The sequence below is a fragment of the Chelonoidis abingdonii genome, chromosome 24 (genome assembly GCF_003597395.2).
Source record: "Chelonoidis abingdonii isolate Lonesome George chromosome 24, CheloAbing_2.0, whole genome shotgun sequence".
Lineage (NCBI taxonomy): Eukaryota > Metazoa > Chordata > Testudines > Testudinidae > Chelonoidis > Chelonoidis abingdonii.
In genome coordinates, this window is record NC_133792.1 from 13,764,388 (window position 1) to 13,780,309 (window position 15,922).

The 15,922-nt window shown below is 43.6% G+C and overlaps 2 protein-coding genes across 7 annotated transcripts in view; one reads left to right on the forward strand and one right to left on the reverse strand.

Moving 5' to 3' along the window:
• The window catches only part of LRRC8A (leucine rich repeat containing 8 VRAC subunit A), a 30,557-nt gene extending 24,570 nt beyond the window's left edge, over positions 1–5,987 (forward strand). For all 5 annotated transcript variants that reach the window (XM_032797818.2, XM_032797816.2, XM_032797815.2 and 2 more), the window contains one exon: positions 1,304–5,987. In XM_032797818.2, the coding sequence (XP_032653709.1) occupies positions 1,304–1,579 (276 nt within the window). In that variant the 3' untranslated portion in view covers positions 1,580–5,987. The remainder of the gene's footprint in view (positions 1–1,303) is intronic.
• KYAT1 (kynurenine aminotransferase 1) overlaps positions 1–15,922 on the reverse strand; it is a 92,634-nt gene that overhangs the window by 46,979 nt on the left and 29,733 nt on the right. The gene's annotated exons all lie outside the window — the stretch shown is intronic.

Genomic DNA, 15,922 nt, shown 5'->3' on the forward strand with positions numbered 1-15,922 from the left:
CTGTTTGCAGACCATCCTCAGGATTAGAGCAGGACAGCTCAAGGAAGAAGCAGAATGGTGCCTTCCATAATAGCAATGAGATCGGAGTACTAGTGCTTCCATGTTCTGAGGGAGCAGATGTTTGTAGGAGAAGCTCACTGGCCACCTGAATTATTCTTCTGTGTAGCACACAGGTCCAGACAATAAGACCTGGTCTCTGCCTCAGTTACAGTGCGAATGATCTCTATTCTTGCAGAGTAGGTCCTACAATGAGAGAGAGGCTAGGAGGAGGACCCTAGCAATGTGTGTCCATATAGTACAATTGGTGCCTTTTTGCTGGTCTCTGATCCTGTAGATAGAAAATGAATGGTGGGGAGGGCCCCCACCATGTATTACAACTGTCCATATAACGTCAGTGTAAGGCAGGGCTCCCCTGGGTTCGTGCAGGCTGTTTACTTTGGAGCAGCTAGAAAGAGAAGAGGTCATTTACATTTCCTTCTGTATAGGAAAGAACTGGCAGGCTCAAACTCTACCTCAGATGTTTCAAGTGAAAGTTGGGTCAGTCTTATGAAACTGACAGAGCTGTGCCAGTGAAGTTCTGGGGGCAGGGAAGGGGAAAAGCTGGGAGAGCAAGAGTCACCCACATTGGTCTAAGTGGAGATCTCTCTCTCCCTCTCAATTCTGTGGTTAGGAAACTGGATTATAACCAGGGTATGGAGGGATGTGTGCGCTGCAGATCAAAACTGAACCATGTAGGGAATAGCCTGACGTGGTGAGTGTGTGTGTGTTGCAGGTGGCTAACGACTATACTTTAAAAATGGAGTGTCTCTGTCATTTTACCTCTATTATTCTAACACCCTGTGGCCCTGATCAGGATCAGAGCCTTACGGTGCTAGGTGCCTTATCAACAGGGAAACTCCAAGGGGGAGAACAAGTGATTGATGGATGGATGGATGGATTCTGGGAGGGGACAAAGGAAACACTGATAGGAACACCTGGCTGTACAGACTAGATGTGAGTGGGTTTCAGATCTTCCCTGCTTCTGTCAGTAATCTCTACTCGGCTCTGGCCTAGACATTTTCATGTGGCAGTTTACTGTAAGTAATATGGAGGAAGAGGATGTGCATGAGGACAAAGTAGTAGCTTTACTGTATCTTGGGGAAAGCATTCCATGCATAAAGGTCAGCTTAGAAGAAAGCAGAAATGCATTTGAGGGAGAAGTGAGTACTTGGAGGCAGGTGATCTGTCTGACTACATCTCGTCTGTCTCCCTTGCCTTAGGTGAGCACATGTCACATTTGTATCTCTCTGGTTTCTCCTTTCAGATTGAGAGTCTCCCACCTGAGCTGTTCCAGTGCAGGAAGCTGCGGACCTTGAACCTGGGAAACAATGTGCTGCAATCACTGCCATCTCGGGTGGGCGAGCTGACCAACCTGTCCCAGATAGAGCTCCGGGGAAACCGCCTGGAGTGCCTGCCAGTGGAACTGGGGGAGTGTCCTCTGCTGAAACGCAGTGGGCTGGTGGTGGAGGAGGACCTGTTCAACACCCTGCCTCTGGAGGTCAAGGAGCGGCTGTGGAGGGCGGACAAAGAGCAAGCCTGAGCTGCTGACAGGAAGGCAGGGAAACCTCTACACAGGAAACAAAAGGCCATTCCATTCCAATTCCATCTCCCAACCATCCCAGCCAACACCAGACTAACTAAGGAGATCCTTGAATAACCAACACGACTGGGAACAAGGCTGCTTGCTCCCTTGGATGCAGGATGGGGGAGGTTCGGGGTCAGGGTGAGGACCAAGGTAGAGTGGGTGGCTCCTCCGCAACAGACAGCAGGAACAAAAGAGATGCTGCTGTTCTGCAAGATAAGTGGGATGATGCCAAAGCTGCCATGGAGTTAACCAGAACCGCTGGTGGAGCCAACTTAGTTGAGGGTAACTGCCTCTGAAGATAGAGGAGAGAAATGTGCTGATCCAGTTACTGCTGCATCGCCCTAGATAGGGCTCTTATGTGCATCAGGGACTGAGGATGTCTTAGAGTCAAAGGACAAAAGTCCAGGGAGCCTCTTTAAACTTCAACTCTATTTTTGCTGTAACTCTTTGTATAGTTCCACGGTATTTGCTGTTTTGGGCTTCTCTTGGAGAGGAGGGGGGATAGCAGGGCTTTTTTTATTTATTTTTTTTTATTTTTAAAGATGCTGGCATTTTGGTAATTTTACCTCAAAGATCAACTTGGATTCAGGACTTTTTTTGTTTTTGTTTTTGTTTTGTTTTTTTAACCCAGTTTCCATCTGCTGACTTGAGGTTGCACAGTCTTTACAGATTCCAATCCTTTGTGCTGGCCAGTAGATCGCATGGCCTGCTTCCCTAGCTGGTATTGCCTAAATTAGCTGTTCTAGAATGTTACCTAGATTGGGCTGTCAGTAGGCTGAATTCCAGTTATTTTTATTAAATGGGACAGGAAGGATGCAACTCAATGCATGAGATAAGACTTGGGTGGAAAGCAGTAAGACTGTTTCTTCCAGAAGCACTGAGGTACTTCAAGACTTTGGATTTTAAAAAGTGTTTTAACTACTTTTTAAACTTTTTTTCCCCTCAGCATTTTGTCTGGGGCATTAAAAATACAAACAAACTATTAGCCAGTGTTAAGTATAACTCAAAATAGGGGAGATGCTGCCTGTAGCAGAGATGAATGTTCAACAAGCTTCTTCCCTACCCTTGCTGTGGATTTTTTTTTTTGAGATTTTGCCAGCATCTTTTATAAGTACAATCTACAAAGCTACTTTTTTTTGTTCCAGTCTGTTCAGCTGTCGATTATAGCAGCTGTCATTCTTGCTGCTCCTCTTGGCCTACATGATGACAAGAGGCTAATGCTGATTGAACTTGGTGCTTGGGATGGTAACCCTGTTCTTCTCTCTGCCCTACTGTTAAGGAAGAGTATAAGAATCCTCCCTGAACTGGGCTTCTCCATTCCCCTAGGAGGGGAGGCCCCATAGTGACGAGAGAGGAATCTGTGTTGAAACAAGGCTAACTTGTGACTGTTCAGCAAATCCCCTTCTGCATTTGCAGAGGCAGCCATAGCTTAGTGATAGCTACTCATAATCATGTCCTCAAACCAGGGTGGCTGAAGTGTGGCTTACATTTCTACCAGTCACCCCAAAGCCACCTTGTGTTCATTAGAAGGGAAAGCCTATGGACCCTACAGCTCCAGTAAGCAATGCTCCACCTTGCCCAGCTGCTTGGATCCTCCAAGACTGGAGCACTGCCTGCTGGGATATGTAGTATTTGCAAGCATTACGTACATATTAAAGCGGGCAGGGTGGGTGGGCAGGCACTGGGTTCCTGGCAAGCTGCCACTGAAGCCCTGAGTTGGGCAAAGCGTAGACACACTCTGTCTCAGATATTCCGGGCAATAACAAACACTACAGCTTCTCTTTCTGCATCAGATGTAATACACACTAGAAATGCTGAAACAATCTGTTAATTAGGCTCTGGATTTGTTGATGATGCTCAGATGTTTAAATAAAGCTACACTGAAAGCTAGGAAAACTTAGCTTGTTTATAGAAATGCTTCTAAGAAGGGTATAAAGTCTGCCTCCCTTAGTCCATTCATCATGAAAAGTCAAACAATCCAAAGGGATAACGCAATCAACTCTTGTTTGCATGTTTTCCTAGTTCCCCTCCTTTCTAGAGGAAAAAGTGCTGTAAAAGCTCTTCTGGATGACAGGTTCACATTTCTAATGTGATTTTCGTGTGTGTTGAAATTACAACAGATATGGGGCTATTGGTGAAAGGAAGAGTTTTAGCTATTTCAGAATGCACTGTATCAGAGATCAGACTGGGATTTAGAAGTGTGATGCTGATGATTTGCAGAATGGGATTTACCAATCATGCTAGGGCTTTGTATTCACAGGGAGGGCAGTGAACCTGCTGGGGGGGGACTTGAGACTGCTTACTCAGAAAATTGATCTGTTTCAAGATACAGTACAAATGCTGCTTTGAACTGACTCTCCATAGTCAGAGTAAGGACCTTTCAGATGGGGGAGGGAGTCTGTCTTTCCTACTCTGCTAGATGAAATTTGGTGTTTTGCAATTCTTTACTGAGCCCTGAACCAGTTCTGGGACTGTATGATTAGGACCCATCTACTCTACAGCAGTCATGGTACCTGGTTACAAAACAACTTACTAGTTGTAGCTTCCACAGATCTAACTGGTCCTTGGACTGTGTGGAGTTAAACATTGCTTATGGAAAGTGGGCTAAGGTTCTGCACCAGACTTGCCTAACTCTTCTGGTTGTACTGAAGGTGGGCTCTTAGTTATATAAAACTGCATTTAATTTAGGTCCTGAACTGTTTGTATAAATAGTCAGACTGAACTCCAGAAAGTTTGCTGTAAAGTCTCTCTCTAGAAATATGCATAGTAATATGCAGGCCTCCTGAACTGCTGTATAGCTCATCCTTAGGACAAACCACCATCCTGGTGGCGGGGGGGAAGACTTCCTCTTTTTAGAGTGTTGTTTTCTACTGTTTGAAAAATAAGTGTATGCCTATGTTTGATCCAGCTCCACAAAGCAAATAAGACCAGTATTGATTGTGCATGGAAACACGAGCTGCTTGCTGCTCTTTAAATATTTCAGCCAGGACTGTTACAAGAAGTCTAGATAGCTCCCCCAGGGGCAAAATCAGAATGAATAAAGAGTTTTAGAAAACTTGTCATAATGGAAGCCAAGGTTATATTGAAATGCCTCACCCTGAATTGATGAACTGGCTGAGATGTACTTTTCATCTTCCTTCAAGCAGATGTTGGACCTACACTAGCAGATCTGAGAGGCATGAGGTGGGGGAGAGCTTGACTTTTAAGTATGGGGTCAAAACCTGAGCTACTGTGCACCTACAGTTGCTCAGTACTTATCCAGAACTTGGCCCATAACAGGACAAGTTCTCATTTCCAGTACAGTTTCCTTCCTTCTCCTGGTCACTCAACCCTTGAGTGACCTAACTAACACACTGTTTCCCAATTATAAGCAAGTCAGTCAATGCTCCATTTTTTTTATTTATTTATTTTTTAAAGTGGGTTATCAGGTAGAAGCTGAGTTGGGCTGCAACTGACCTGTGTACTATCCTAGGAAACCTGTTAAGGTTAAACAGACCAGTGAGGGTCTGGTTAGTGTTTCTTCTTCCTGGTAGTTTTCTCAAAGGATTCTAATAGTAATAACCAGGATGCATCTATGTTAGCTGCTAAACTAAAAACAGAACTTTAAATTAAAGCCAAATGTCTCCTAACAGCACTACTGAGTTGAACTAGTTCTTGGGGCCACTCTTTATCCCAGGTACACTTGTGCCACAGTTATAAGCTTTTTTGGTAACCTGAATTCTAGCTGTTATGGTAAGTGGCCTGATGTTTAAGTTGCAACTAATGAATTTGAACCAACCAAGGTAGCAGAAGCTGAATCTGTTAAATGTGTTAAATCTTGCTGTGCTTTGAAACAATGCATTGGAATGTCCGGTGTGGTTTTTTTTTTTTTTTTTCTGCTGCTGAACTTACCAGTTGGTCCACTGTTAACCCACAGGTGGAACTAATTTACTGTGCCCCTCTAAACTTTCATGTGTTGCAGGTATTAATTATTTTTATTTCTACTTTGTATTAACTACTCCTTTCGCTCCCCTAGAGCATCCTACCTCAGGACCTTCTCCCCCCACTTGTTTTGTGCTCACTTTCATTTCTTTAACAAAACTAAACTCTTGATGTTTATCAGCATGGATACACACTAAGGTCACTTTCAGTCTCTGAACACACTTAAGAGTCCTCAGCTTTGTTCTATACCAGATGAGTAGAACTGAAGAACACATATGCTTGTTGCAGCAAGATTGAGTACAGGGAAAAAATAACTCCAAAATCTTATGTGAACAGGGGAGGTGTTAAGCCACTCCAGCTTCAAATGTATTTAATTAAAGCTTTTCCATATAGCGCCACTTCCTTTGTAGAAAGCACTTCGAATATAATATGTTAAAGCTCATTAGTCTGTGATTCCATTCTTCCACTCTTCTGATAGGATGACTTTTGAATAGAGGGTGCCGCTTAGAGTGTCCAGTAAGGGTGATTACCTAGATGGATTTTACTCATACTAGTGTCATTCATTGTGGCCAGCCTGTTCTTGGCTCTATCCCTCAGCCCAGCAGTGATCTTAACAATCTGCATAAAGAGATTTCCCGTCTTTCACTAAGACAAAATGGTTGAGCCTAAATTGGATATCCCACTGCTGCTGAGCGTCAACTGCGGTAATTTCGAACCTGCTTGCAATGCAGTACAAATAGGCTTAATCTCATTAGGCAGTACTGTCTCAAACCTTTAGCTACACGCTGGACTGCTGCATACTTCGCGTCAACCATCCATTCGGAAAAAAAATGGTAGAGCTGACAAAATGAGTTGTCTATCCATACTGGCATGGAATTTGAGCACCAACTTGGAGCAATAATATCGGGGGAAGTAAACATTCTCTCCCATTCTCTGCCGTAGCTGGAGACTAATTATATGCTTAGAAATGCTCCTGAAATCTGACCCGTTAACTTAGGTGCTTGGCTTACACTGGAGAGTGCAGCTCGTGTAAGGGGTACAGCGCGCTGCAACTCACTCTGTGTAACACATTTACAAAGCCCAGCCAGCGCTGCCAAACTCCTGGCTGCTGCGCGGGCTGCTAGACACCTGGTCTGATTGGGTAGTAGCGATTCCAGCGCTGGTGATCAGCGCTGCTCATCAGTGTGGACACCAACAGCAGCTGTTATGCCGCCAGGTATTAAGAGGATCCAGAATTCCTGTCCACAACAAACCGAAGGACGGCTGAAACGACCAGCTCTAAAAAACAACACACAGCTGCTCTTGCTCCAGCCAGCAAGCAGGAGGCAGAGCGGAATTGCTTGGATGTTCACAGCTGTTTGTTTGAGGGAGTCCCTGTTAGCAGTCTGCTTATAGGTCTGAGGCTATTTAGGAGTGATAATTGCCTTTAGTGAATAAGAGAGGGGGGGAAGGCCAAACTTTAAAATGATTTGAAGTAGCTGTTGTGTATCTCAGTCCTTAGAACTTGCAAGCAGGGAGCTGAGAACAGCTGCTAGTGTTTGCTTAGGAGAGAAAACAGCAGGGTGGAGGGGAGAGTCCATCAGAGAACTGCTTGCTGGTCTGAAGCCTTTTTGCATTTGAAGAGTGACTGAGAGAGGTGGGGGAAATGGCCAGAATTTGCAAGCGGAGCTGTCACAGTGTCTGCTCAAAAATCACACCTGTCTCTGCCACGCTCCTGTCACACACTCCATCCCACCCCCTCCTTTGAAAAGCCACATTACAGCCACTTGAACGCTGGATACGGCGCCCACAATGCACCACTTCCAACAGATGGAAATGTTGGCCACACTGCAGCACTGGTAGCTGTCAGTGTGGCCACACTGCAGCGCTGTTCCTACACAGCTGTACGACCACAGCTGTAACTCCCAGCACTGCACATTTCCAAGTGTAGCCAAGCCCTTACTGTTGAAAAATAGCAGGTGGCTATATATAGCCCTAGCTGAAAGCAGGGTCTAGCAAGTCAAGATGGAGTAGAGCTGCCTGGCAAGAAAAGCTGAATGTGGGATTTCTAGAAATCCCACATTCTCCCCTGATCTGCTCTTTCAGGAAGTCCTATGAACAAATGGGGAGCTGTGCAAATTGCTTTTGTCTAGAGAAAACTAGTGCGGGCTGTGTGAAAAGAACTGACAGGACCTCACAATAAGAGTGTCTATACAGCTGATATGTCCCCTTCCTCAGGACATAACTCACGGCTTAAACACTTCACATGGCTTATAAAAGTACTCTCACCATTGTAGCTTAGTGTCCCCCACAGCCTGGTATGACACTTTAGAATTGTGAAACTGAGTTAAGCCTTCTATGTTGGATTATGTTTAGGCAGGTAACAGCACCTCAAGTGCTGAAGGCTGCTATGCTTTCTCTGAAAGACTTGTAAGACTGGACACTTTAACAAAATAAACTAACTTTTTATTTCCATTTTCCCTTTATTTTTGTTCCTCTAAAGTACTTTGGCTAATACAGCATTTAATGTTCCAAGATAAGGCTCCTTGTGGAAAGATGATAATGACAACTGCTATTGTTTAAGAGTGATTGTTCCTTACTTCCCCCTGCAGTAGATGAGCCCTTGCGGGTTAGGTGATTCATTCCAGGGGGAGGAAAAAGAAAATCTAAGAGCAGACTTCATATGACTATACAATGAATGATTGAAGTGGAATGACTACACAGTCCTTTATATACTTTCCCTTTGTTTCTAAGTGATAGACCGAAAGTAATATAAATAGCTGGATCACTGATAGTGCAGTAAATGTAAAATTGATGAGTGCACTCTATTAGTGGCACCCTACAGCATTGACTTGGATTTTTTAAGGAGAAGATTTCTAAAAGCACTTAATTCTTTTCCCATTGATTTCATTCCCTAACCCTTTCAGCGGAAAGGTCTGCAGAACAAACAAAAAACTTCTGCCAGTCACCATAAAAATATTGCTCCTAGCCAATTAACTGTATACCTCAACATGCATCTCATCTACCTGCCTAAACTGATACATACACACGTGTGTGCTGGAACTGGGGGTGCTGCTGCACTTACTGGCTTGAAGTGGTTTCCATTATATACAGGGTTTACAGTTTGGTTCAATGGCTCTCAGCATACCCTGTATAAAAATTGTTCCAGCACTACTGGATACATCTTCCACTCTTTCTGATAGCTTCAGAAACAATAGACTTCACTTTAACAGCTGAACATATTTTGGAATACATTAGAGCTAGACAATAAATTCAGCCCATATCTTTCTGAGAGTTAAAGTAGGTACTGGGTGTGTGTGTAATAAATATCCCCTTCTATGTTTGTAAAAGTAATGGGTTTTGCCCTGTTGCATTTTTACAAGCAAGGGAAATTGTTGACTACATGCCACTGGCCCCATTTCAGTTTGGGAAATGTGTTGGAATGAAAACTTGTCTTATTCAGCAGCATGGCTGAGTTTTAACCAAATGCTTTTAGTAGCAGAACTGAGCTGAGAAAGAGAAGAACAAAGATCTTTGTTATAAAGCTCAATGGGGCTTAAGCACCCCTTTGGCAGTGATTATCTTTATTCACTAGCTCTCTACAACTCTGAAATATTGGGGGGGTTCAGAGGGGAGGAATAAAACAAAACATGCCAAGTAAGAAAACAACTTCTGCTCGCAGGATTGTAGGAGGGTTGCACTGAAGTGAGGTGGGGAGCTCTAGGGAAACCTGAAGTAACATCTTTACTGCAAAAAAAGTATTTTGTTTTTACCTCTAGATAACGATCTCTTTGTAAAAACCCTAGTGGAGGCAAGGCCACAGGCAGGCTTTAATCTTACTGTAGCTAGTCAAGGTCAACCCAATACCCACACCAGCTGAGGTTTACATCAGCTAGCTATGAGGAGGTAAAAATGCCTTATGCCATGTCTCCACTACGATTTTACATTAAGAGTTATCTCAGTATAAAATTTTTGTTGCAGTGAAGACAGCATGGTCTGCACGGCTGCTGAAGCTTGCAAATATACCTATCCAAATGGTTACACTTGTTTAAAAACAAAACGAAATTCAAACTAAATTCTTTGTAACTTTGCACATTTCCAGACCCCTATTACCACCTCTCCCATATTGTTCTCACCATTATCCCCTCTTCCCATAACTTATTCGTGACCACATCCAGGTTCTCTGTTCCTGCCTCCCTTGGTGGCTAGTGACCACAATTGTATGCAAGATTCTTGGAACAAATTTTGAAAGAGGAAGTAGTTAAGGACACGGAGTGAATAGTAATTGAGATAAATTATAACATGGTTTTACAAAAGGTAGATTGTGCTACACCAACGTGATATCTTTTTGTGAGACTGTAACCAATTTTTCTAGACAAAGAAATGCAGTAGTGCTCTAATCCACCTGGATTTCAGTAAGGCTTTTGATACAGGGAAAATTAAAGTTAAATTGGAGAAGATGGGGATTAATATAAGAATTAAAAGGTGGGGAAGGAACTAGTTAAAAGGGAGACTTCAATGGACCATACTGAAAGGTGAATCATCAGGCTCAAGGGTGGTTACTAGTGGAGTTCCTCACAGAGTGGCCTTGGGACCAATCTCATTTAGCATTTTCATTAACAACCTTGGCACAAAGTGGGAGTATGCTAATAAAACTTGTGGCTGAGAAAAAGTTGGGAGGTATTGCCAATGTGGAGGAGGACTGGAATATGATACAAGAAGATCTGGATGACCTGGAAAATGAGTAATAGAAATTAGATGAAATTTAATAGTGCAAGGTTTTGCACTTCGGGACTAACAACAAGAATTTTTGCTATAAGCTTGACACGTGTCATTTAGAAGTGCCCGAGGAGGAGAAAGAGCTGGATGGACTGGTCAACCAAAGGATGACCATGAGCCATCACTGTGATGTGGCCATGGAAAAGGCTAATAATAAAATCCTAGGATTCATCAGGTGAGGTATTTTCAGTAGAGGTAGGAAAGTGTTATTACCATTCTAAAAGGTCCTGGTGAGATCTCATCCAGAATACTACGTGCAGTTCTGGTCTCTCATGTTTAAGAAAGATGAATTCAAACTGGAACAGACGGCAGAGGAGAGTAGGTTGGGTGATCAGAGAATGGAGGACCTACCTTACCAGAGGAGACAGATGAAGCTTGGCTTAGTTAGCCTAACCAAATAAAGGTTGAGGGGAGCTATTACTCTCTATAAATACATCAGAGGGATAAACACCAGGGAGAAAGAGGAGTTCTTTAAGTTAAGTGCCAATGTTGGCACAAAAACAAATGGATATAAACTGGCCATCAACAAGTTTAGGCTTGAAATTAGACATAGGTTTCTAACTATCAGAGGAGTGAAGTTCTGGAAAGCCTTCCAAGGGGAGCAGTGGGGGTTAAACACCTAACTGGCTTCAAGACTGAGGTTGATAAGTTTATGGAAGGGATGGTATGATGAGACTGGCTACAATGGCATTGGCCCATCTGCAAATGCTAGTAGCAAATATCTCCAACAGCCAGAGATCGGATGCTAGATGGGGAGGGCTCTGAGTTACTACAGTGAATTCTTTCCCATGTGTCAGGCTGGTGGGTCTCGCTGACCTGCTCCAGGTCTGACTGATCTCCATATTTGGGGTTGGGAAGGAAATTTTCCCAGGTAAAATGGGCAGAGACCCTGGGTTTTTGTTTATTTCCTGACTTCCTCTCCATTGTGGGGCACAGGTCACTTACTGGTTTGAACTGAAGTAAATGGTGGATTTTCTGTTCCTTGAAGTCTTTAAATAAATCATGATTTGAGGACTTCAGTAACTCATCCAGAGGTTAGTGGTCTATTAGGAGTGGGTGGGTGAGGGTCTGTGGCCTGTGATGTGCAGAAGTTCAGACTAGAAGATCAGGATCGTCCCTTCTGACCTTAAAGTCTAGTAGCCTATTCCTGTAGTTTTCACTCTGCTTACCTGGCAGTCCAAACAAAAGCAATGTCTGCCAGAGGTCTGAGCAGCTTTGCAAGCTCCCCTCAGCCAGTTTAATCGGCTTTCCTCCCAGTGGTATCAAGAGGCATTATTATTGTAACATTAGAGAGGAAATTACTATAATTGCTCCAGTCTAAAATGCATTTGAAATGTTCATGCCTGACCTTCTGCTGGATTGTTCATACTCCAGAAGTCACTGGGCCTCCCCCAGCTGTAGAAATGGGATCATACCTCCCTCCCAGGGGTCCTGTGAGCCTTAATTAAAGTACTTTGAAAGCCTCAGATGGAGGGGATGATATTAGTGCAAAATGTTATTTCTTTTCATGGGTATGGGGGTATAGTGAGAGGAAATTGTGGAAGGTTCTGCAATTGGATCCAAGGGAGCAACTGGATCCAATTGCTCCTGGGTCATTAGGCTAAGGGTCTGCCCACACACATCAATTGCAAGACTGGGGGCTTGATGAGGCCAGCCAGCTTCCATCAGCCGCTGCCTCCAACCTTAGACTGCTTGGAGAGGAAACTGTCCCCTTAATCACTGTAAAATCCACATTTATGGTTAATTATCTGGGGTAGATCTGCTGTTAGTAACTTTTAAGCACATAATGGTCCCAGAGAGATTTAAGGAATGCAGAATGTCCCCCTCCCCCCCAACGCCCTGCAACTAACTCTGCTCCTGGTGTCCCCTTTGCCCTCACATCTGCTAAAAAAATGAAATGGACACTGACAACTTGAAAAGAGCAAAAAAACAAAAACAAAATACTAGTTTCTACCTGTAACCTTTGTTGTTTCTCCCCTAGTTAAAGTTAACAACTAAACTTAAAGGAGTCAGCAAAGAAGACATTCTTCTTTTTCAGTTTATGTACTTTGTGCACTGGACAGGCAGCTTCCTCCTAGCTGAAGAGTCCTTTATAAACATCAAAAGGGAAGAAAATAAAAACTAACCCCTCTCCTTGCATTATTTTTAAAAGGAATTTTAAAAAGGCATATTCCTTAAAGGCCTCCTCTATCAGAAAGTACTTCCCTTCTAAATTAGTTTTAAAACATTCATATTGACAGTGTCTCTTTAAGACAGTCTTTTAAGAACGGGAAAAAAATTGAGGGCAAAGGTCCCTCTTCCTATAAGCCTTTCACAATCCTTCATTTTCTAGTTCACCTTTATTATATGGTGCTACAAGCATTGCTTTGAGAGGGGCGAGTTACAGATTCTTTCAGTGAAAGTCTTCTAGAAGAGTCAAATGTATTTTCCTCTAGATAAAAGGCTTAAGATCCCCCCTTCTGCACCCCAAGGACACCATTGCATAGTGAAGGATGCGCTGATGGTGAGTGCCCATACTGGGTGTGTCTCATATCTCTCAGTAGTTAATTTTTCTCTCACACTTTGTTTCAGCCTCTGTGGCCTGCCTAAAATGACTACTCCTATACAGCTGGCACCAAAGGGCTGTGGATCAAGCAACTGAAACTAAAAACAGCCAAAGAGCAGCTGTGAATGAAGATGCCACATTTGTCCACCAAGAAGCCTGCTTCAGTAACAGCCCCTCAGCATTAACCCCTCAGTTTAGGCTTTGTAGTGTTGAACTTCACTGCCTAAGTGCATTTTCGTGCTATGTGCACTACACTAGGAGGAAAGAGAACTCTTCTGAGGGCTTGGATTTCCACTCATTTAAATCCACTATCCAGCTCTTCAGGGGACTTTAGTTCTCCTCACCCCGTTCCCCATCAATGTCTGTTGCACCTAGAACTGAATCTGCATTTGTCACCTCCCAACCGCAGTAGTTTCTGTTTGAATCATTAAAGCTTTGTGATTCTCCCTGGAACTAAGAGTTGAACTGAGTTTCTCATTAAACCCCTTATGCTCCCCTCCCCCACCCCACTGAAGGACAAACTCTTTTGTGCATGCCTTCTTTCTGAGCTGCACAAAAGCGCTGATCCACACAGGTATTTAGGCTCCTAATTTCCCTTGAGTTCAATGAGACAAGATAGGTGAGGTAATATCTTTTAGTAGGCCAACTTCTGTTGGTGAAAGATTTGAAAGGTCATGTCTACATTACCACTTATGTTGGCAAAACTTATGTTGTTCAGGGGTGTATAAAAAATGGCCATCTGAATGACATAAGTTTCAGCGGCATAAATGGCAGTGTGCACAGTGCTACGTCACCTTATAGCTACCGCCTCTCGATGGGGGGGCTTTAATTATGTCAAGGGGAGAGCTCTTCTCTCATGTCAGCATAAATGGCACACAAGAGATCTTACAGCGGTGCAGCTGCATCGGTACACCTGTGCCGCTGTAAGGTCTCTAGTATAGACATAGCCTTTCTCAGAGCTCTTCTTCAGGCCTGAAGAAGCTTGTCTTGTTCACCAACAGAAGTTGGTCCAATAAAAGATATTACTTCACCCACCTTATCTCTCGTATCCTGGGACCAACATGTCTATGTCACCTCAGCAAATATTGATTTAAATTAAAGGAGCAGATCTGGGCAAAGAACTGAATCTAAACAAGAGAGAGGGGGAAGAAGGGAGGGAAATCCCTGATTGCTTGGATAGCAATCTGATTCCCAGGTTCATTCTTGATCACGTGCAGGGCCGTCCTTAGGCTTTATGGTGCCCTAGGCGAGATTATTAAACTGGTGCCCCTGTGCCTGTCTTGCTCTTAGCAACACAAACATAAGCTTACAGTACTGGAAAACTTGCCACATGTATGTTATTAAAACCAGTTTAACTTATTACTTAATATAAGCACACTGATCAAGTCTGATGATAGTAGCACTATAGAAAAATCTAATTTGACAGTATATTGATGCAAATAATATCAATTTTTTTTAAATTTGTCAACATTTTTTACAGATTTCATTAATGGAAATCTCCTCGTGAAGAGGTATTGAAACAAGGGATTAGTTTTTAATTAAAAAGCAAAAGCTTTTCTTGGCTTTTTCGGGGACTGCAAAATCTAGTAAATAATGTCATCGCTTATGACAAAAACAAAGTGATGTATTGTTTCAATTGCAAGAATAGCAAGACCAGTCTAAGTGATTCCTGACTCCATTGTTAGAGTGGATGATCTAGAGCTTTTAATGAGCTTTAGTTTTTTGAAAAAACTCTGGTTCTCCTGGTACCCTTGCTAGCTGTTACATGAAATGTGTTAGCTAGAATACGAGTGACAATGTATGTCAACAAGTTATGCTGTGTATGAGATAACCAGTATACAATGATGCATCATCAGAATCTTGCATTGTGCGATGTGGAACTATTCATATTTTTTTGTAACAGTTCAAGTCCTAATTTAAATCAAAACGATCACCGTGCTTCCAGGGAGGCTCTTTAGGTCAGGGTCCCCCAGCGCAGTCCGCCCGCAGGTGGTCCCGGTGCCCACCAGGTGGCCTCTCAGTGCAAAGACCCAACGTACTGGCTGGAGAGATGACGACACATGTTTGAAGCCATTCTCCCGCCCTGAATATTGCCGCCAAATGTGCTCAGGCCATCATTTTGGCAGATGCTTGTCCGCCACCACCGGTCCATTCATTCTGGCACCCGCCTAGACTTGAAAATAGCTGGGGACTCACTGCACTCTACTGGCTCTTGCACTTTATCTCATTAAGTTGCTCATATTATTCCTTATTTCGTTTGAATTTTAGTCCCTGAATCACTTGTTTTTCTTCTGCAAGACTGACGTGAATGGAACCCCCACGGCCGATAGCGGGATTGAGTGGCATCAGCAAAAGGCTCTGTACAGCCCTCCGCTCACTGCCCAAGCCACTGTCCAAGCTTCTGGAGTTCGAGTTTGGGGCCGATCCCCAGGCCAGTGCCGAGTGGGTGGCTGAGAGTGGGGGCTGGTGGCCCCAGACTGCGCCTGGTGCCAAGGAGGCAATGCAGCCGGACCCCACCCCCCCCCCCTGAGCAAAGTTGGTGGGCTGAGCCAGCTACACGCCTCGCCGCTTTGCCATGTCCATTTCAAACAAATCAGCTCGTTGTGCCAAACCTTTGCCACGTCGTGTCAGAGGTTGCCCGACCCCTGCTCTAACTACATTTATGGAGAGGGAATGAGCATAGTTACATTGTTGGAGGCTCTATTTAAGCAAGTAACCAGAGCTATAGGAAAGATCAGGCACATTATTTTGTTCTCTCGATGAAAAAACTGGTCCACTCCGCTTCCCCATACTCAACACTTGTCACAAATAATTGTCCTCCAACTTAATTATTCTGTTTTGGCTAAAGATATTGGACATTTAATAACAAATGTTTGAGATTTGATCTTCAGGATTCTTTATACGCTAAGTGTTGCACTTTTTTGTCAAACAAAGTTGTTAAATGACACTTTAAATGAAGCCAAAATCACAGGCTACTTGCCCATTTCATGCTGTTGGCTCCCCCCCCATGCCTGCTTGGTTCAACAGCTGCAGTAGGGGAGGAGAGTATAGGTTGGCAAAAACTTGTAGGACCC